At 40.2% G+C, this 23,969-nt stretch overlaps 1 protein-coding gene across 1 annotated transcript in view; it reads left to right on the forward strand.

Annotated features, from left to right (window-relative positions):
• The window catches only part of Ptprm (protein tyrosine phosphatase receptor type M), a 627,614-nt gene that overhangs the window by 383,797 nt on the left and 219,848 nt on the right, over window positions 1-23,969 (forward strand). The window contains exons 11-12 of the mRNA XM_028762235.1: window positions 6,457-6,730; window positions 7,712-7,748. Coding sequence (XP_028618068.1) covers window positions 6,457-6,730; window positions 7,712-7,748 — 311 coding nt within the window. The remainder of the gene's footprint in view (window positions 1-6,456; window positions 6,731-7,711; window positions 7,749-23,969) is intronic.

The following is a 23,969-nucleotide window of genomic DNA, read 5'->3' on the forward strand; positions in this document are numbered from 1 at the left end:
CTTTCTTTCTTTCTTTCTTTCTTTCTTTCTTTCTTTCTTTCTTTCTTCCCTGACCTAGTGATCATTGAGTAGAGAGTTGTTCAGTTCCCATAAGTATGTAGGCTTTCTGTTATTTCTGTAGTTGTTGAAGCCCAGCCTTAACCCGTGGTGATCTGATAAAATACCAGGAGTCACTTCAATCTTCTTGTATCTTTTGAGGCTTACTCTGCACTGGATTATATTGTCAACTTTAGAGAAGCTTCTGGGATATGCTGAGACGAAGGTATATTCTTTTGTTTGGGGGTGAAAGGCTCTGTAGATATCTATTAAATCGGTTTGGTTCATAACATCTGTTAATTTCATTATTTTTCTATTTAGTTCCTGTTTTGATGACCTGTCCATTGGGGTGTGAGTAGAGTATTGAAGTCTCCCACTATTATTGTGTGGGCTTCAATGTGTGATTTGTGGTTTAGTAGAGTTTCTTTTACAAGTGTGGATGCCCCTGTATTTGAGGCACAGATGTTCAGAATTGAGATATCATCTTGGTATATTTTTCCTTTGATGAGTACAGAGTATCCTTCCTCATCTTTCTTGATTACTTTTGGTTGAAAATCCATTTTATTAAATACTAGATTGGCTACTCCAGCTTGTTTCTTAGGTTGATTTTCTAGGAAAACTTATTTCCAGCCCTTTACTCTGAGGTAGTATCTATTTTGTTGCTGAATTGTGTTTCTTGTATGCAGAAGAATGATGGATTCTATTTATGTATCCAGTCTGTTAGCCTGTGTCTTTTTATAAGAGAATTGAGTCCACTGATATTGAGAGATATTAATGACCAGTATTTGTTAGTTCCTGTTATTTTGATGTTGGGCATGTGTGTGTGTGTGTGTGTGTGTGTGTGTGTGTTCTCTTTTTTTGCTTTTCTGTGAGATGAGTGATTTCTTGTGTTTTCTTGGGGGTATTTACCCTCCTTGTGTTGGAGGTAGATATTGTTTCAATTTGTTTTTGTTATGAAATATCTTGGTTTCTCCATCTATTGGTGATTGAGAGTTTTGTTGGTTATAGCAGTCTGGGCTGGAATCTGTGATCCTTTAGGGTCTGCAAGACATCTGTCTAGAACCTTCTGGCTTTTAGAGTCTCTGTTGAGAACTCAGGTGATAAGTGTGCCTTTTATATGTTTCTTGGCCTTTTCCCCTTGCAGCTTTTAACATTCTTTCTTTGTTTTGTACATCTAGTGTTTTGTTTATTATGTGGCAGGAAGATTTTCTTTTCTGGTCTCATCTATGTGGTGTTCTGTATGCTTCGTGTATGTTTGTAGCCATCTCTTTCTTTAAGTTAGAGAAGTTTTCTTCTATGATTTTGTTGAAGACATTTTCTGTCCCTTTGAATTGGGGCTCTTCACCTTCTTCTATTCCTATTATTCTTAGGTTTGGTCTTTTCATAGTGTCCCAAATTTCCTGGATGTTTTGAGTTAGGAACTTTTTACATTTGGTACTTCCTTTGACTGATTTATCAATTTATAGTATGGTATCTTCTATGCCTGATATTCTCTTTTCCATCTCTTGTATTTTGTTGATGATGCTTGCATTAGTGGTTCATGTTCTCTTTCCTAGATTTTCTAACTCCAGGATTGCCTCCATTCATGTTTTCTTCGTTGCTTCTATTTCTATTTTCAGCTCTTGAACAATTTTATTTATTTCCTTCACGCGTTTGATTGTATTTTCCTGTGTTTCTTTAAGAGATTTTTTCTTTCCTGTTTAAGGACTTCTACCTGTTAGACTGTTGTTTTTTTTTACTATATTTCTTTAAGGAAATCATTTATATTCTCTTTAAAGGCCTCTATCATCTTCATGAGATGAAATTTAAGGTCACTGTCTTACTCTTTGGATGTTTTAGGATATCCAGGGCTTGCTCTGGTAGGAGAACTGGGTTCTGATGGTACCACATTGCACTGATTTCTGTTGATTATGTTCTAGCACTTGACATTCACCATCTGTTTGTCTCTAGTGTTGGCTGGCCTGGGTGTCCCAAGTTGGAATAGATCTCTCAGGAGGCAGGTGGAGCTGTGAGGTGGAGGTGTGCCACATCTTTTCATTCGTTGATAAATTTAGGAGGAAGTAATATCTAAACAAAGAACTGGATGAATGTGGGTTTTTTTTGAAGTTGAAAACCAATTGACCTGGATTATACGTGTAGTCATTTGTTAAACATGATGTGCTTTTTTTGTAGATAATGAAAAATTTGACTTCAAAAAGATAATAACAACCTGTCCATTTAAAACGTTTTATTTTGTGTGTGTGTGTGTGTGTGTGTGTGTGTGTGTGTGTGTATTTGTGTGTATTTGTGTGTACCCACAGAAGTCAGAAAGGGGTGTTAGGAATTCTAACACTGGAATTAGAGACAGTTGTAAGCCTTATAATCCAGCCTTTTTGGGTACTGAGAACTGAATGGGTCCTCTGCAGAATACCAAGGTTTTTTGCCCACTGTGCCCTCTCTCCAGTCCCTCTCTCCCTCTGTATAAATATAGAATTATGTGATTTGTGGCCCAAAATGCAAATGAAGGCAAAAATCACTATTAGACTGACCAAGGGTGACATCTGTGAGGCTTTGAAATAATCATAAGTGTCATTTTTAAGGCATTAGCCAAGGCCACAGTGAAAGGCTCATGACATTTCTCTGACCCATCTTCTGCTCCCCTCCTTCTATTGACCAGTCAGGTCACCTCCCAATATTTCATGATGATGAGAAATCAAATAAATGAATAAGAAAAGATAGACTTCACAGCCAAGTGTTTAATCTTGGAATGAATTGGGGCAAAATTGTGCCATCAAATTCAAGTCTAGAGGAAGCTTCCTGTGGAAGACCTCAGAGTTAGGGGCCAGCTGAGAACATCGCACAGCATTTGAACTCTCCAGCTTGAGGAAGCACATGAAAGATGTTCAGATGTTCTTTTCTGTGTTATTTTTCATGTGATATTCTATATGAGTTCAGATTTCTTCTCCTTCTAAAGGCTTCAGAGTTTTGTTATAGAAATGTCTGGCATAGATTAAATTTTACACTAAGTCTAACTCTGTTGATAAGTTCTGATGCAATGATGTCACATCTTTGGCAGATTTGTCATCACTGTGGGTTACACTTTAATATTGCAAATACTGTTGGAGGATTTTTTTGTTCCTTTGAATCCCACAACAGTGGTGGCAGGGGGCTAGGAATGGTATGACTTTAATAAACAAAAGGGAACTGAGTAATACATTAAAAGGATAATAGAATTTTAATTCAGCTCACTGAGCCCAGAAACTTCTGATCGGCTTGCCAGCCTTGAGAATTTGCTGTCTTTAATCTTTTTGAGAAAAACCATTTGAACTGTGAGAGTCTCAAAAGCTAGATTCAAGATTCTGATTATGGATGGAAAGAGTTTAAGAAAATCATAAGTAACTCAATGTTATTTGTACAAATAAAAAATATACCAGCATGGTCAAGGTACCATTGACCTGGGGACTAATGATATCTTAATTTCCATCAGGGGGACAGCAGTATGCAGCAGCTTGGCAGCAGTGAGGATTTAGCTGTTTTTCATTAGCACACGGACTTTGATAAAGGGGAATAGAAAAGAGCTGTTTGACCTATGAGTGCTTAAATTATTAAGCAGCAAATAGATTTGAGGGCTGGCTGCTTAAAAATCTAATGCGTCTCGTGGACCAAGGATGAAAAGGCATCTGGGGTTTGAAATTGCTCCAGTCAACTTAATTCTTTCTTTAATATTTTTAGAGATGAGTAGATAGTAGCCATTTAACGTATGATGTATCCGGAGTAGAGCGTTTGATGTAAGTTAGCCAGCTGGCTAAAAGGGAGGCCCATTAAATGGCTGTCTAATTGTCAAATGTTCATCTAGCCTCCATTAAATTGTTAACTGAAAAAAATTATTTCCCATTTATGTTCATGTAGGTGTTCACACACACACACACACACACACACACACACACACACACACAAATTAGTGTCATTAGAGAATGCTTCATTAGAAAACAATAAATTGGATTGTTTGAGTTAAAGTAGGGCAGGCCCAGCACATAGGAAGCCCTCAAACAGTACCTGTTGGATTCATGAAGGAATGGTGACACCCACAGGGCCCAGGCACTGATGTGGTAGGTGATGGTACAGGTGGAAGGAAAGAGGAGTAACAGATTGCACAGGAGACAGATCCTGGCTTTGAGTCCCTTGGACTTGTCAATTACGGGTTGTCCAAGAAAGCCTAGCATTTAGCCAGCCCCATCTGAGCACTCTACATCTTTTTTTCTTGGTAATATCTTATTATTTTAGCAAGGGATAAATAAAAAATGGGATTAGTAGCAAAGATTAGTAAAGCAGAACATGACATCAAAGCTCAGTGACCCAACTATCAATCACACATAATGTGTAACCTAGGAATCATTTCTAGATTATACTATGCCTTCAAAACTATGCACTTCTAAGACCAAAATATGACTAAGTAGCAGCCATCTATACCCAGGATCTCACAAGGTTTGAAGACAACGATCCAGGGGTACCCATGACTGCCACTCTTCACTGAAACACATTTGTGAGTCTGGAGCTGGATCAGAGCCAGTGAAAGCAACAGATTGGTCATAAGTATCAGGAAGAGGTGATGGAGGCCCTGCTTTATGAAAATCACTTCCAAGAGGCCTTTATGTTAGATAGAACAGGATCCAAGTGCCAGACCCAACCCAGACTAAGGAAGGGACAGAGATAGACAGATTATATCAGGAGAATTCGGAATGAGAGTTTAGAGGCATGCAAAGTCAGAAGCATCCTGCTTGCTTTTCACAAGTAGGCTTTTCAGAATCCAGAGGAGACCTCTGAGATGGCTCAATGGGTGAAGGTGCTTACCATGCAATCCCGGAAACCTGTATTAGATGCCTCAAATCCATAGGAAGGACGAAGCAAAGAATAAGCTCCACAAAATTGTTCTTAGACCCCCTAAAACAAACACACACATACACACAAACACTCACATGCACTCGTACACACTTCTTGAAAATATTGTTTCTATCATTCAGGCAATCAACCAGATTTGGTAGTGCCTTATACCTGATAAGACCCAATTGGATGTCTTTTATGTGAGGAAGAGTCGACTCCATCCCCTTCCTATTTTATCTGTCTTACGTCACTGGTATAACAATCTACGTCATCATCTATAAAGCTGCTGGACTACCAGTGGCCACAGAAGCCACTCTGATGCTCTAAAAGAATTGACTTTTAGTTAGACAGATTAGTTGGGCTGATGGCAGCATGTATGTTATGACTGTAACAGACTCTGTTAAGTGGTTGTGTTCCAAGAGGTAGACAGATTGGTTTTCTACAGATGCAGAGGCCCTTGCAGGTGAGACCAGCAGAGGCTGTCTCTAGGAAAATGAACTTCACTATCTGCTGTTCTGAGAACTCCCTGGATTACCTCATTACCCTAAAGATTCACCATGCCTTTCTAATAGTAAAAGAGAAGATGCATCTCTTTGCCTGAAAGGTTTTTTAGTCTAATCTTACTCTGGTTTGTGAAAACTTCTGTCTGTCTGTCTGTCTGTCTCCTTCTCTGTCTCTCTCTCTATCTTTCTGTTTCTCTTTGAGTTCTCTCTCTCTCTCTCTCTCTCTCTCTCTCTCTCTCTCTCTCTAATTTTTTAAGAGATATTCTACATTTTTATTCCTATAAAACTGCTGCTTATGTTCATCATTGTAGGGAATATTAAAACATTAATTTTTCAAAAATCCATCATTTCAAGTCTTCTCATTCTCCTAAAGTTGCTTCAGTATTTGGAAGCTTTTCAAGGGGAGCCATAAGGGATCAGAGACTTTCGTTTCCATCTGCTCTTTATGTGAGATTCAGATGGCATTGCTTGTGATTTCTCTTGGGAACCTCTGTAACTCCATAACCCTAGCTTTGGATATTCCAATCCCTTCTCTTCCTTTTCTTAAGACATCTCTTTCTACTGTTAGTCAGGGGCAGAGGACATAGGAACAGATATGAAGAAATATCTTTTCCAATACTGATCACTGTACGTTATCTTTTGTAACTTGTTAAAACTTCCCATGCATTTTATACAGCTATACTTCAAGGGAATAATACATTACTTCTTTCTTTACAACACTACAGTTAATGTAATTTCATTTATTGGTTAAGCTGAATTAATTTCAGGCAAACTCATGAGTGACAGCCAAGGTTGATATCTGCCCTCCAAAAGCATATACACACACGTGCACAGGTGCCCACACATGTACACATACCTGCACATATCAATTCATTCATTGTGTTATTTCCCATAGAAAATGGCTGAGGAAGAGCATTGAGCAGGGGTCACTGTGTCCAGGCACTAGGTCCACTATGTTCTTTGTCCCTGATGTGTTCAAATTCCTAGCAATTGAAGGCAGAGTGGACCCATTCAGTGACCATGAAATATTATGAATGTTTCTCTTTGCTTTTTCTAGTGTCTATCAAATTGTTGTTGAGGAAGAACGTCCTCGGAGAACTAAGAAGACAACGGAGATCTTGAAGTGTTACCCAGTGCCAATTCACTTCCAGAATGCTTCCATCCTGAACTCACAGTACTACTTTGCTGCAGAGTTTCCTGCAGACAGCCTCCAAGCTGCACAGCCATTTACCATTGGTGACAATAGGACATACAATGGCTACTGGAACACACCCCTTCTCCCCCATAAAAGCTACAGAATTTATTACCAAGCTGCCAGTAGAGCCAATGGGGTAAGTGTGGAAGCTGGCTGTATATTAGGTTCTTGGTATTATTCATGGGAAACACGGTTAAAGGAGACAACATTCAAAACAAACTCCAGCCAGTTGTCTGTGTCTTCCAAGTAAAATAATTTATATATATATATATTTTTTTAAGGATCATTTTATTAGAAGAAATCTATGGAAAGAAATGAATATATGTGGGTTGTATTTGTGCTTTAGGAAAACATATTGTCAATGTGATAGTTATTATTTTCCAGTTTTCTTATTACTGAAAGTTGGCTAGTCGTTCTGCTTAGCCGACTGTTTTGAATGAAAATAGTTTAGCTACAACGCATACATTCAGCTCATTTAAAATTTTGTGAGATCCACAACATCTGTCTTTGAAGCATAATTCTGTCCGATTGCCTCAGCTCCAAGACTTCATGCATCCTGTAGCTGACTAAATTAGGTGTCTTGTTTTTCCCTAAGAGAAAGAGGCTTTAGAAAGATGAAGAGGAAGCAAAGAAAAAAAAAGATGTTGTTGAGTCAATCCTGAAATTGCCTGTTTTCCTGTTCAGACCAACCTAGGACTCCAAGAAGACTGCAAACCCGACATGACAGGAAGTGCTTGCTAGGTCCTCCCCTGCTCTCTGCTTCATGGCTCAGGTCCAGGGGTCACATCCACCTGATCTTTGCCAATGTGAGGCAGTGAAGTGTGGGGTGCAGAATTCTTCTCCAGTGGTGGTCACACAGGAAACAGGGACAGGGTTAGAGAAGGAGTCAAGGCCCACCAGATAGAGAGGTTGAAAGTATCACTTCCCTCTTCATGGCCCAGAAATGTCTGATACCCCACTCCCGGTATCAGAAAGCAGATCTGAGCATGCCTCACTGAGAAAAAGCCATACTTAAAGCATTGATCTCCTTTCTTGTTAGACTTAATAGATCAGAACGACATTTTCCTTGATTTAAATGCAATCTGGATAATAATTTCTCCTCCTTCATTTGATACAGGAAACCAAAATTGACTGTGTCCGAGTGGCCACGAAAGGTAGGTTGAAGCATTGGGATAGCCTACCTATTTGTGTGTGTGTGTTCCCTGAGGTTGATTTTATACTGTGTTTTAAAACATCTGAAAATATATTAAGAACTTCACTGAAATAAGATTATGGATATATATATATCAAGTGTGCACATGCATGCATTTATGTAGGCGTTAGGGTCTTATGATAGTTGATGCTACTTTATGTAGATACCTCATAAAATAAGAAGTCACACTGCTATAGCCCAAGCAGTTTTCAATGACTATCTCTATAAAAGCTATTTTAAGAATATTAGTATTCTGTGATGTCAGTATACATTTTTTAACATTTGCATATGACTGGCAAATCTATACGCAGTGAATCTTCATATATAAAGGAGTGAAATATCACCCTTCTCCCCACCCCCATTTTTTGAGATGAAGCATCACCATGATGCTCAGGCTAGATCCAAACAGCTAAGCTCAAGAGACCTTCCCAAGTAGCTGGGGCTACAGGTACAGGCCACCGCTCCTTGCCTGACAGCTGCTTTTTACTGATCTAGTTATAATGGCGTTGTTAAGCCTGGGCTGTTTTCACTGATGAACCCAGGAGCTCAGGGATGTTACAGAGAGTCTTATGTTTCCTGGCCTGGTTCAAGTATGAGCAGTGATAGTGACTAGGGTGACTCAGCACCACACACTCCTCATACCGAGCTTTCTGAAGAAGGCACAGTCATGTGTGTCCTGGAACTTGTGTAAGGTGGCTCATCAGCCTCCTGTTTCTGCCATCAAACACAGGAGTGTCTGGGAAAGCACTCGGAGGCATAAATGCTATACTCAGGTGAAGCCTTATACACTAACACTTGTCACTAAACACACTCTTTCAGACCATCAGAGTGACCAGGAGGGTGATAAAGAGGTTTTGATGATTTCAGAAGATCTGAAGGGAAGAATTTGCCATGAGGTCTGTGACTTGTAATTTAATCAGGTCTCAGAGGAGAAGTTCTTTGGCTAAAAGTACCTTGGTACTGATGCTGTCGAAACTCTGGAAGACAGTTCCAATATTCTGGGATGCTCCTGAGTATCTTCCAACTTCTCATGCATTCTTATTTCATGAACACCCGTGGCCTTTTCAATCCAGAATTGCAAATGCTTCCTGGCTGCATGTTACATGACAAGCTTTAGGTGAAATGCTCACCCCCTTGGTATTTACTTGTCCCTAGGAACTTGTCGTTTCTACTCCCATGAATCTGATTAACAGAATGTTTTAGAGACTATATTTTTTATAACATCTTTACTGATTAAATGACACTATTTATAGTAGATTAGTAGTAAATGAAGTGATGGCTATCAGTATATTCTGACAACTGCCATATGCTACCAAATAACAATTATTAATATCATATCACAATAGTATCAGCTAATAATATTACAGCATTACAAAGCTCTTGAACTAAACACTCACCATACTCTCAGACACACAGCACCTGCTCAAGAGGAGTCCTCTGGAGAACTACACTATGGCATTCCACTTAGCCTTGTGGTCTGAAAAAGTAAATCCAGTTGCAGGTGTGACTCTATAATGCCTTATGTTTATCATCATGCCTCACATTTCACAAGTCCTTTGAATGTGGCCCTTCATCCATTTCATTACCATTGTCTCAAGCAAGAGACAGGGAAAACTGCTTCTCTCATATTTAAGGTGAAGAATGTGTGCGGGCCTGGAGGTCAACTGACCTAGAACCTCTTCCCCTGCCACTGCTGGCTTCCAGCAGAGGTCTGATGTTTGATACTCAAAGAATGTAATCACCTGACCTTCTCCTTATCAGAACTGAGTCACCACCACATCTCATGTGAACGCATTGAAATTTCTGTCACCCTGTTCATTTACGCCCTTAAACAATTATATAAACCACATCCTAGTAAATATGGAAACCTGACAAGTTCGCTGTTTTCACAATAGATTGAATTAGATGGTGATTTGGGCCATTTTCTCCCATCAGCCAGATTTCATCAATATTGTAATTTGTTTTTCAATTCACCAAAGGGTGATTAGGCAATCAGATGACCTGATTGGCTAAGTATTATCCACTCATATTTTCTGAGTCATTTGCAAACATTTACACAGCAGCAAACTCTATCCAAATGGCATCTTCGTTGGGGAGGGGACACATACATTAATATTCCCTGCCTGATACCATCACTCTGTCTCCTAAAAGTGCACAGTTGAGTAGACACCTCAGGAGACAGTCTCCCTCCAGACACATGGCATGGTTTTATATGCTACTTTAACACCTGAACACAAGGCTTCAACAACTCCCTTTTAGGACACAAACTGATAGGTCATCTCTTTCCCTATGAGGAAGGGTTCCTTTCTTTACATTAAAACATCCATCCATATATAGCCTAGGATTTCATCTAAACTGTTAGGTCAAAACAGAGAAATGAATCACAGGATAAAGACATCTGAAATTGAGAGTTCCAACACCTCAAATGTGCTTTGCCACACACACATTGCTGAGGGTGTCGTGGCTTACCTGAGCTTCCAGTACATACACCGCTTTCCTTGGTGAGCTCATGAGTATACAGAGACTTACTTCACTGCTCCTGGGAAACCACAGCTGACAAGTGTCTTTACAGTGGAGGCCTGGAGGTGGGTTTGTTTTCCCAAAGAGCTAGTTTGTAATTGCAAGTAAGAGGGTGTCTCTTAAGACAAGATTTCATGCTATTTATACATTTAATGTTACGATTATTTTTAATCATATTCCAAAGACATATTTTGACATTCATCATCTCGAATATAAAGACTCATAAAAATCAGACACAGGGAAACAAAAGCTAAGGTAGTGTTACTACAGCCATCCCTGTTAAAACAGGTTCCCTGTGTTTTTTACGCCTCTTCCTTTAATTTGTGGATCTAAGGAAGAGTCAAATTGGTAAGACCCTTAGTCTGATTGTTGCCTATAGATAAACACATTACAGACTCTCCTCTCCTGATTAGAAGGCTCCACATAACTGGACCTGCTTGAGATTTGCATAGAACCAGCCAATTCTGGTCTGTACCATGGGATGATAGATCTTTGAACTGTTTTTACTTCTCCAAATGTTTATTATGTTTTTATAAATCACACTCAAAATTGTATTAGTTCAGTTCTTTTCCATCTCATTTGGTTCACATCTGAATAATTACAGTGTATGTGTTTTTCTTTAACTTTTAGATACTTGTAGCTCCTTTGTAAGGAAAATAACTGTCAGGATAGAAACATTTCCAAGTGATTTTAGAAGGTTTTATGGATGAGCCATTCTAAGCTGACAAAATAGACTTAAGAATCAAAGTCTGTCTTATAAATAATTTTTTTCTTCTGGGTTAAATGAGGCATATTCATTCTAATTAATACAACATCCAGCTTAAGATGCATGTATTAATCTCCCATAAGATAATGTTTTCTGTACTAGAATGGCAACTGTCTCTCCCTGATAATATGGCCATTGGGCCCGTGCTGCCTATGTATGCTCATATAGAGTAATCTGTAAACTTTGAAGTCTAGACACATAGATGTATCAATTTGTGAAGATTTTGAGTTGCTAAGAGGTTGGAGATTTCTTATGAGTTGGGCTTTTGTGTATAGGAAGGTCATAAATGTTACCTTTGTCCTTTCCTTCAGTGTGCTTCCTAACAATAGGGCAGCTAAGAATAAAACCAAATCTGCATATAAGCACATGCTAAATTCTTTTTCCCAAAAAATCAGGCAAGTCAGACTGCCACCCTCAGACATGAGAAAAACAAATTATCATTCTGAAATTCAGTTTTTAAGGTGAACATTCTATTGGGGAAAAATGCCTTGCTGTTTGTAAGTTTGGTGTTTTATTTGACTTGAATTCACACTGAATGTGAACGTGCTTCGCCAGGAGACCTTGAGGAAACTGAAGGATTTCTATTGTTCTGACACAATTTCTAACTGTATTCAGAAATGTGAATGTTTTCTTTTTTATTTATTTTTTTTAAATCGCTAGGCTGTTGAAGAAGTTTCTCCAATACTGTTTTTTCTCTTTTCATTCTTTTGTTCAAAGCAACACCCTTCTTTCTAGGCCATCATGCTACAGAATGGAAGTGTGCTGATAAAGAACCCAGAAGAATGTCTGTAGCGATGTAAAGCTAATTAAGATTCCTTTTTAATTACTCACATCCAATTCAAGAGCAGACAAAAGATAGAGTCGGACACTTGCCTGTGCTAATCCACCATTGTTTAGGCTCAGGCTATGGGTTTAGCACTACAGCATTTAGAGATTTTTGTGGAGAAATATTTTCTCTTCTGGATCTAAAATTCTCTTCATAATATAAAACCAGGAATGTCTTAACCCTTGAAAGGCTCTAAAATATAAGAAGCTAAATAACCCCATATGTTCCTAATTCCTCAGACCCCACATTCTTCATGAGTCACACAAGATACAATTTTTAGAGCAAGCAGCTTAGCAAATTCAAGATCACTTTACACCTAATGCCTGGGGCAATTCACAGGTTTAAGCCTCTGTTGTTTCTTGGGTCTTGTGGACAACCACACCTAAAGTAGAGCCTACATTAATGACTCTAGTATTTCTCTTCTAGTATTTCTCTTCAAAGGATTGGATTGAAATGCCTGGCTTAATTTTACCAACTTTAGTAATAATCTCTTTTATGCATTAATCTTACTGGCATGTTAAGACAGGATCAGAAAGCTCCTAGTATCCAAGTAAAGATACGATAGATTCTAGGGGACTTTAACTCAGTGATAAAGTACTTTTTTTTTTTGCATATACCAGGCTCTGAGTTCAATTTCCAGCACTGAAGATATTATTAATTAGCTAATAATCAAGAATAAATTTTTTAGGCCTTATAGAGTGTAACTTATCTGTCACAAGTGGTCTCAGCTCTGTCTTGTTGGACAAGAGTGTTCACAGGTGATGCCTAAATAATTGAATTTGGCTGTGTTCTGATAAAACTTTACTTGTAAAAGCAATTGGTAGCCCTACTGAAAACTGTCATTTGTTTTGATTGAACTAAAACTAGTAATCACAAATATATTCTCCAAAGCAGAAACAGACTAGAGAGCTATTTCCCAATGCTCACAACAGGCTTCATGTCAGATTATTGTTTGAGTTCTTTTTGAATTATGAATATCTGCTGTTCATAGCTTCTTCTGGGTATATTTGGTTCATCAGAAGAGCCTTTTTTTGGTATTAGACACAATGTTCCGTTTTTCTGTAAAGATAATCTTTCCTTTAAACAAAATTAGAGCAGATCATATGTCCCTATAAGCAATCCAAAATCTATGAGAAGTATATGACCAAACAAAAGCACCACGTGTCTAGAACCCAGAACTGGCACCAATGTCACTACATGCCCCAGAAGCAGCATATTAGCATGTAGAACTACCTACAGCTATATTCAGAGTTGCAGAATGTGTCAGACCTGGGTAATGATCTTGGTGATGCTTTGAGAAACTCTGACCAAACAGTTTGCTCATCTTACAGGATATGGTCAAAATGTAGTCCCTGGTGGCGTGAGAGCAACTGTCAAGCCCTTTCCTAGCTCAGTTGTCTCCAGTCATCTAGCTGTTAAGGAGCAACAAATACCATCTGAGCAGTGCGGGGGGAGGGGGGGATGGCTGGAGATACTGCGCAGCGGCAGTTTGGGGTTTAATTGTCTGCAGATGGTAGATGATCTATTTTCCTCATTTGCTGTCACATCTCTAATAGTACCCGGGCTGCTCCATGTAAATTAGTAATCGTTCATGTAAGCCTATTCTTAATTTTCCAATATTTTTCCTTTGCATCATTTTCCAGCTGTATCATGTTACAACTGATGTTTTAATTTTCTTTTTTTTAAATATCCATATGTCATAAATGTTAACCACTTAAATACAACTGCTGAGCTGTGTAGACACACAAAGAGGCCAGCATGGTCCACTTCAAATATCTTAAATATTTCTCTGGGCACATGTTAACTCTGATGATGTCACCAAAGCCAAGGGAGGAGCTTCTGTTTTGTCCTTGAGACCTGTTATTTTTAGTTATCAGAGAAGTTACATAAAAAATGTATTTATTGAAAGAATATAGTTTTCTATACAAAAGTGGTTATAGGAGGAGGAGACACATAACACTATGATGTAGCAATGCAGTTTTAAGTGATCTAGTATGATTTAAAGGTTTGGCTCATAAGCATTAGCAAGGAACTCGTACCAGTCAGTTTCAACTGGATACATGTCAGCCATCAGCTCAATGCAGAGATGGACATTTGAGGAATGAGTGCTTTACTTTTTCTATTCTCTGGTTGATCGATTTAAGATGTCAGGCAAAGCTTCCAACAGCATCAGTTAGAAATCCAACTGCGCAGCTTAAGAGAAGAGAATTAAGAAGATGAAAACCTTGCTGTGTGTGTGTGTTTTTTCTTTCCTTCTCTTTCTTTTCCTTTCCTTTTCTTTTCTTGCTGTTTTTTTTTTTTTTTGAACAAAGTTGAGATGGTTTGCTGTACTGATGGGAATTCTTCTTGCTAGCCTAGCTTCAGTCTGGCTTTTTTTTTTCCCTCATGCATGCTGACCTGGGAATCCTCCTTTGCCTTAGCTGCGATAATCGTGACTCAGCTTACAACACCTTACATTCGCATCGCCCCTGCTGCAGGCGACGGCCAACTAACAGGTCAGACGTTCAAGTATAGATGAGTCATCTTGCCCATCTCCCGCTCATTTTGCTCAGCTTCGTTTCCCCTCTACATTTCCTCCCTTGCTTAAGGCCTGTTTAGAATGTTCTGGACCCTTGGCACAGACCTTTGCTCGCATTAACTTCAGTGACATGCTTGGCCTCTTCTGTATGCACATTAATACTCATGCATTAAGTCCGACCCCACTGCATGCTCTCATTGTATGTTTGGTCTGTTGTTATGCTCCTTTCTACCCTAATGTTAAGTAGAAATGAAATTTGCTGGACTTGGAATAGCCGTGACATCAATCCATAGGACTTCAAGGAAAATACTGGAGAAAAAAAAAGTGTATTCCCACTTTTCCAATCTAATCTTAAAAGGCATTGAGATTTGAGAGCTAGAAAGGCTTATTTCTCATCTTTTGGGATTGAGTTTGCACACGCATTAGCAATACACAATCTTATCTGCCAGTGTTATAGAGCAGAGCCACCGGAAGCTATCTAGGGAGATGCAGTTCAAACAGCCCTCTGTGTCTTTACCATTGATTGCATGCCTTACATCCTTGGTGCAAAGCCAAGCACTTCCATAAGAACAGCAGCACGTCTGCCAATGAAGTGCACCACGTAAGCCAAGTTAAGAAACCTTGAAAGGGTGGCTTAGAGTCAAGGAGCCCAACATGGCGCTAATCTATAACGTAAGAAAGCAGCTCATTCCCATTTGCTAGCTCTAAATTCAAGTGATTATCTCTGTGTGTCAATCTAGAAAAGTCCAGTAAATTATTCCAGATGCAGGTGAGTGCTTAGCGAACTCCAGAACGCTTCGCCCTGCAACAAATGCAAGCCATCATCAAAACTGCTACATGAATTATGCAGTCAGGACTCAGAAATCTGTCCTCAGAGAACCCAGGTGCTGCAGCTACTATGTGTGTTGTAGGCTATACTAAAGCCAAGTAGGAAACTCCCGGCCACTCCCCCATCTAAGTCCACCTCAGCATTTGTTTTCTGTCTATCTGGATGAATCCTTGACATTGATTTAAGAAACAGGCTGCACTTTAACTCGTGGTGAGAAATCATAACTGCCTTGGTTGTCGTAGTTTGAAAAATCGGGAAACCAAGATTCAAGAAAACTATTGGTTGACAAGATAAAGAAGTGTAGAACAATTCTACTCCTTCTGCAACACAAGTCTAAGTAGATTTTCAGATTTCTGTTCTAGGACCCAAGAGCTGGGCTTATTTGATGTTTCTCTTTCTTCCACAATGACTCTAAGAACAATTCTCTTACCAATTCAAGTTCTGCTTATTAAAAGTCTTCCTTCTCCCAAACTTCTGATGTGTCCCTCCAACAATAAAGCAACTAAAGGATGGGCAGCGTCTTTCTTAGCATGGCCTCTCCCCTCTATAGCTTTTACATTGAGTAGTGTTATTCCAGTTAGATGCCCAACAGAGGGCTGTCTGGGGTGCTCCCCAAGGAAATCAAACCTCCTTCTTCCCCTGTGACATATGACTGGACCCCAGTATTGTAAGCAAGTCATTAAAGATGAATTGGCCCTGTCCTAAAAGAGAACAGAGTTAAGCTGCCCCTTTCTCAGTCTTCCGTATGTTCTTTGGCCCTCAAACAAAACACAGTATTTACTAAGAACTCAGTGACACTCACAGCAAAGCTTTTTCTGTAAAATTTGTGATTAACAAGATGTTTGACAAGGCAGCTCTCAGAAGCAGAGCATGTGATCATTTGGAACTGTTGTAGGAAGGACACACATCAACCACAAATGACAGCCACCATTCCTCTCCTGGATGCAAGCGACCTGCCTGCGTTGTTTAGATTATGAGGGTTCAAAGCAATAGTGGGTCAGAATAACTCAAAGAATCAGGAAAAGACAAAACCTATTCTTCCATATTTGTTGCTGATTTATTGATGACTTGCCATACCCAGATACATTCACATCTCACCAGTGATTTATTTATAACAGCCATTGGGCTTGCCAGCAGTCATACTGTGTTTTCCTGTAGATTTATCCCCAAGTCCAAGACTTTCATTAGGACAGTTATTGGCCCCCTCTAGGTGCCAAGGAGGGTTCCACAACACTTACAGTCTCATTTTGTGCCATCACCCAGGCATCTTGGCACAAGGGATAGTTGTATCAGTAACATCAAAGCATAAGCCTACATACTCTTGTGGATGGGACATGAGAACCCTACATGTTCCAGCCTTCCTCCTGTAAGGTTGACAATTTAGTGAATGATAGGGAAGCCTGGCACTCTAATGTTTCTTCTATGAACAATTGTTTGTCTAATCAGTCAGTTCTGGTTTTTCCAGAAGCCACCAAAATTGAGGACAGTTGCCTTCTGAAGGTCTCTCATGGTCCATTTTTGTTCTAACATGCTGGCATCATGATTATCATTTACTACACACCCATTCACTCACACTGCCTTACCTGATATGACCATTCTTGTCTACTCACACTCACACTCTTACATATACTTACTCACATGCATGCACACACTTACTCAAATACACACTCACCAGCACACACTCACACACACATGCACACACATGCACCAAGCACACACACACACATTTAGTTGAAATGAATAGAAACTATCTTTTTCCAATATCATTCACTACCTAAGATACATGCAGAAATATTTATATTCTATTTTTCCTGTTTTTTTAATCTACTAAATTAAATTCATCTCCTACTGATGGGCAATAAACCCTAGTAATATAAAATTGCTTTTGGAAGAAAACAGAAAATTAAACATGCTAGATATTTTCTGTAAGAACTTAGAATTAATTAAATAAATATGTTTAGACTGTTTGTGATGGTTTGATTTATGATTTAATTACCTACCCAACTCTGAGGTGCTGTGGAGAATGATTTCCTTGAGCAAGTTTTCATCATCCATTTGTTTAGTTCACGCACCTAATATGGCAAGGCCTGTGGCCTGCAATACTTCCAAACAAAATGACTTCTGGGACTCCGGGACAAATTAGATGGATCAGAACCTAGGAAAGCAATGTGGAAAGGAGAGAGAACTTTTGTACTACCAACTTCTCTCACAATGTGATTAAAACACCTGACAACATCAGGAGTCTGCTTTGACTGACAGTTGAGAGTCCTGCCCCTCATACTGATGGAGTCATGCTGGCAGAAGTGGGAGATTTTCTGGTCATGTTGTATGTGTGGTCAGGCAGCACAGTAAGAAGATACTCGTGCTCATCTCACCTTCCCCTCCTTATTCACCCTGGGACCCAGCCTTGGGATGGTGCCACCTTTAACAGCTTTGCCAGAAGCACTCTCAGACAGACCTAATGATACATTTCCCTGTAGATTAGAAATCCAATCCAGTTGACAGTAATCATTAACCATCAGAGACAGAGAGAGAGCCCAAGAGCATGAACTAGCCAGTAGATACTTCTACAGAGTCTCCAGCTTTGAACACTGTATCTGGTTCCTGTGTAGAGTCAAAAATTAAACGTGGCCAGATGTTAGAGCTATGGTGATAGATTTTATCCAGTGGCTACAGAGATTCTGATTTCCAAGGAGCTGACTGTCCCTTAGAGATAAACGAAACAAGGAAAGCCAGTGGGACGGGAGACTATTCGGAGGGTACAACATTGCAGAAGGCCTCAAGACTGGTTGGTTTGAGGAACCCATCTGAATTTGTTCACTAGACTGTCTTAAAATTGAATTACTATGCCCCCAAGGCCCTGTCCTGGGGTGTTGGCAGAAAGAAATTAAATCCTCCTGGAAGCCTTGAGTCTTCTCAGGCAGGTATGTTAAGTGGCTTCAGCTATTGAGAACCCGAGTGGTTCTTAGTCAAGTTCCTGTATTCCATGCTTGTGGTTGAGACCTGTGGAGAAGGGGTCTACAAAAGTGCTGCTAAATTACTGGAGGAGGGAACTTCATCTATATGGAGAAAAACTATCTTGGATTTGGCTCTTCAAATCAATTTAGATATTATGCAACAAAACATGCCAAGTTATAGACACATAGCCACTAAACTAGGTATCTAAGAAGGAAAAGCTTTCATGTTCTGATATGTGCTAGAACCTTCCACCAGCATCACTGACATCCCTACACTCCCACGAGGGAGAAGAGCAGTCACATCTTCCTCTGGGACCAGGAAGCTCAAGGGAGTGGCACTCACATGCACAGGTTCCAGAAGCCCCTTCTGCAGTCTAGTCATGAGCTTTAACTTGATGCCATGCTGTGTGCATGGATGCCTCAGGTCCTTCCACCTCAGCATGTGCTTGACACACCCTCATTAGTAAGTCTCTGTTTGCTCCCACCACTTCCATCCCTGACACTGAGACCTTCTGCTCAGTTCTTGCTGCTCCACTGGGTACCCAGACTGCTGGCTTTCTTCTGTGCTTCATGATTATTCCCAACCCCAGGGAACAGCTTCCTCTGCTCCTTCTGCATCATTCAACTCTAGCTGGAGAAATAGCAGGTAGATCCCCACTTCCTCAAGCCAACATAGGCACCTTCTTCTGATCACCAAATGTCTCTCAGTATACATTTTCCAACCACGGGGTCTTCCCTCAGTTCCCAGGGTATGTGCTAATGCTTTGAAGTTGCCTGGCTCACTTTCCTTGCCCTCTTCCCAGGAGCCTTCTCCCTGGGAACCTTGGAACATTAAACTTTCCATCCATTGCCATTGGGAACATTGGCATCCATTGGGTTCTAGATGAGGAGAACTTTTCCTCAAGAACAAACATACATTATTGAAGTATAGTACCTGTAAGCCCAAGGAAATTCCTGCAAATAACACTGATGAGTGCAGTCTCATCAAATTTCTAATGTAACCATGCTCTGAAGCCCTGCCATTGACTTTCTAAAGCACAAGTTTATTGCTGCCTTTGCAGCTGAGACCAAGTGTCAAGCCCACTAATATGTCTCCAGTTTACAGTGTCCAGGCCCAGTCAAAAGCTTGAAACTAAGCAGAAAGAGAAAACTGGACCTTTGGATCAGGTGGCGATTTTAAATTTGGTTCATAGAAGGAGATGATCTGGCACACTGTGGAAACAAGAACCTCAGATCTCCCACTCACCTAAATGCATGAACCAACTACCAGGTGATAACTCATCAGAAATACCTTTGAACAGCATCCTGGGCTGGCTCAGAGCAGCTATGTCTAATGGGGCAGTCAGTGCATAAGCTTCAGAACCAACTGTTCCAGTTCAAGTTACAGCCCTGTCACTTAACAACACAGTGCCCTGGGCAAGGGATCTAGCATCTCACAAACCCAGACAGTTTGTGACATAACTTTCAATTAAGTTATATAACTTAATTAATATATGACTTTCAATTAAGTGACATAAACTTTCAATTAAGATTTCTATTTCTGGACAATTTCCTGGTGTGTTTCAAGGACCTAGCTCCTTTCTGTGTATAGAACTGCCAAGATCACTTTGCTGTCCTACTGTATGTAGCAGGTGACCTTGGAGCCCACGGACCAAGTCCTGTCTACAGTAGCAACTTCATTGCCTATCAAAAACCCATGCTTGCAGAACAGACACTGAAGATGGGTTCTCAACAAACTACCTGAACCTGAATGTCTTTACCTACATAAATGCCCTTTGTGTATCTTCATAACCTTTTCCTTGGGTGACATTATCCTTTGACATGTTTACTATCATTTTCAGTATAAAGACATTTCTATTTGTTGATGGCCAAATGTCCCCATTTTTCTTGGTTTCTCCAAGTTCTTTTTTTTCTCCCTAAGCCACTCCAGCTCTCAAGCTATTCAGGTGTGAATTCCATCCATTTTGAAAGTGTTATGTAGATTTATCTCTTGAATCCCTCTATAGACCTACTTGCCTGAATCCTCTTGCCTGAATTTATCTCTTGAATCCTTCTATAGGATCTACTTGCCTGTGCCTTCCATGTGCTTGGATGAAAGGTGCATGCCATCATATCTAGCCTGTCCTGAGCTGTTAATGATAATCATGAGGGGTGATGGAAGAATAGATGGCGCTGAACTCTAACCTTGATCTCTGTGTGATGCTGGACTTGTTTATAGTGTGAGAAGCTTCCACACGACATTCTCAAAGAATTGGGAACATAAGTTAGAGGGTGTGTCTCCTCTCTGCTTCCTCATCAGTAAAGCGGCTGAACCCTTCATGTATATTGGTGACCAGCAATTGGAAACAGTGGTCGGTCATGTGAGAACTACCATTTTCCACCCAGTCCTGTTAGATGCACTGTCGTGTAAATGGGGTGCTACAGTCCTCACAGAGCCCCAGCACATTCATATTAAATAACAGAAGATGGGCTAGGGCCCTGTCTTCAGATACAGAAACCGTTATGGACCAGGGGGCAGAATTTGGTTGGCATTTTGGTGTCTTTTACCAAGTTTACTAAAGGATTCTGAGATTTCCATATAGAAAGTAAAATGGAAGGAGCATTTCCTCATGCAGCACCAGCTGACTCTGTTAGTGTCACTGTTGACTGGGTACCTCTTTTGTTCTCCTTTGTGTTGTACTTGTCACCTTTAGGTGTATAGGTGTCACCTATAGATTTATAGATGTCACCTATAGGTATCTCCTATAGATATATGGATGTTACCTATAGATGTGTAGATATCACCTACAAATGTATAGATGTTACCTATAGATGTTTAGATGTTACCTTTCATCTATAAAACAACACAGTTCCAAGAGCATGGAGAAAGGATGCAGGGGTAGATATCAAGTGTTTGCTTTTAGAAAGAGTATGTTTTAAGATCTGTAGATTGTACTTTTTTTTTTACATTTTTATTATATAAACTTAAGGAAATTTTTGTAAAGTATTTCCAGTATAGAACAGTTTGATTCTTCAAGTTCCTTTTCTTCTCATTATCAGTATGGTAAAGCATATGTCCAGTTGTCTTCTACTTACTCTGTACAAAGAGTAAGTCTTCCTGGCAAAGCATAGATCAGAACTCTGTGTCTTAAGAGGCATTCCTCCTCTTGTTAATATTAACCTGGTATGTGCTGCTTTTTCATAAAATGTGGGGAAAAAAAAAACCTTTGGAATTCTCAGTGAGCCACCTTTGGTTAAATAAGTAAAACAGAGTAGAATGAAATGCCTGGACTTTCAAGGCTTTTTCTGTGCAAGAATTTATATTGATAGATTATTCTTCTATTGTCTATCAGAGACGATATTTCTATCTGCTAGAAGAATCACTGTGTCCTTTATAGCTGGACAAAATGGAGGGAGAGGGGGAACATTCTCTGAATGTTATCTCCTTGATGACTGATGCATCTCCTCAGCTGCTAGTATCCACAGATACTGTCCTGTTAGTCTTTCTTTTATTCCTTTATTGCTTAGGGGGAAAAGCAGTCACTACATTTTTGTGTCCAAGAATGAATTTCTCTCAGAATTTATAGCCCAAGGGTTATATTGATTAAACTTTGAGTTGGCCTTGGCCTACTCCTAGTCTCTCTTGTCCATATATTTTAAGTGACTGCAAAATAACTAGCACTTATGAGAGTCTGTTGGGCTTAATCCAATGCCTTTAATTTGATCAGGATGGAAAGCAAGTCAGTATCCCTCGCCGCCCCCCCCATCATCTTAATATGGTAAAAATGTGGAATGGGGTACAGCAAAATATGGACAGTGGATCTGGGATAATCACAAAGCTTAGGAATGAATCAGGGGAGGGAGGCCTGGGGAGCAAAGGGGTAAAAGCAAGCCCAGTGCCTCCGATAACCACAGTTCTTTGGGGCTAAGGCAGGGGATTGTTCTGAGTTTGAGGCCAGCCTGGGCTTCATAGTAACTTCTTCCTTTACCCAGAATATGGCCTAAATGGAAGTAGAGTGGGGACCTTGCCCTCCACCTTTGAACTAAGCTGTTTCACAAGCCACCTTCCCATCACAAGCACTCACAAACTGTAAGAATAAGCAGAATTCATCTCTTCAGACTCATGTTCCCGGAGGACCAATGATAGAAAATACTATCTTTATTTTAAAAAAGTGTATTACAGAGTCAAAATTCAACATTTTTCTTGATTTGAAAAGATCAAATAGGAGCTCTGAAAGACAAGCCAAGTTTCGGTGAGCCTCCAAGGGCCCTTGCCCTTTGTACTTGTCCTGGGATATTTGAGGAAGGAGGAGAGAAACATGGCCTCCATTCCACTAGCATTTAGAGCAATTCAAGTCCACAGGTCAGATTTGAACCACTTTCAAACACGCAGGGCCCATTTACAGGGAAGATACACATACGTGTGTGTGTGTGTATGAGAGAGAGAGAGAGAGAGAGAGAGAGAGAGAGAGAGAGAGAGAGAGAGAGAGAGAGAGAGAGAGAGAGAGACTGAGCTCTTTATGTACCCCAGGGTGGCCTTGAACTTAAGTACCCCTGGCTGGTCTCAAGATTATGATCTGCCTGCCTCCACCAGCAGGTTCTGGAGTTACCAGGTTCTGGGGTTACCAGCATACCATGGTCTTCTAGTTTTAATTATTCACTAAGAAGTTTGACCTTAGAGCACATAATTTAGGAATCATATTCTTGAGATAAATTGTAGCATATTCAAGTTCAGGCTTCTGGGCAAATCTCTTAATTTCTTAAAATCTCACCTTCTGCTCAGGGAGAGAAGGGACATCTCTTTTACCACACAGGAAGAGAAAGGCCATCTCTGTTACTTCACAGGAAGAATGCTATCTCTCTTACTTCAAGGGGAGAGAGCTATCTCTTACCTCACAGGAGGAATTCCACCGCTTACCTCACGGGGAGAGGACAATCTCTTAACTAAAAGGGAGGATGTCCTTTCTTACCTCATCTGGGCTGTAGAACAATGAATGCCACAATACACAAAAGACTAAGCAGGAAATCATCACCTCAGAATGAGGCACGGTGGGCTCTCCTTGTTCACCTGTCCTGCTGTCCCTCTGTGAACCTGCTTTGTGGTCCTTCAGTCTTTTATGAGGATCAGTCCAGAGCAGTGGGCCTCAACCTTCTTGATGCTGTGACTCTTAATACAGTTGCTCATGTTGTGGTGACCCCCAACCATAAAATTGTTTCCATTGCTACTTCATAACTACAATTTCCTACTGTTATGATAATACTGCAAGTGTCTGATATACAGGATATCTGATATGGGACCCCTGTAAAGATGTTGTTGGACACCCAAAGAGGTCCTGACCCACAGGTTGCAAACTATTGATCTAGACTGGCAAGTCACACATGTGCCCTTAAAACCCTACAGAGATACTCAAAATTGAACTTCTGAGAAACAGATCTCTTGATAGTGTGTGGAAGATTACACGGGCAGTATATAAGTATCAGGGTCTTTGAGTGCACCGGAGCATGGAAGGAACATTTATTTTGTTGTTCCCAGTCAAGACACAGGGGCAAGCCACTCGGTGAAGGCCAGACTAAGGCTGCTTTATTCACTGTGGTCAACAGCAGGCCCATGCTAGAAAGCAATGTAAACCCAGGAGCCAAGATTATAGATGGGTGATAGATGAATAGGTAGGTAGGTAGACAGACAGACAGACATAATGCTAGATTATATACAGGTGATCGGTGATAGATGGATAGGTAGGTAGATAGATAGATAGATAGATAGATAGATAGATAGATAGATAGATAG

Source organism: Grammomys surdaster, unplaced genomic scaffold, assembly GCF_004785775.1.
Source record: "Grammomys surdaster isolate TR1022 unplaced genomic scaffold, NIH_TR_1.0 132, whole genome shotgun sequence".
NCBI classification, from domain to species: domain Eukaryota; kingdom Metazoa; phylum Chordata; class Mammalia; order Rodentia; family Muridae; genus Grammomys; species Grammomys surdaster.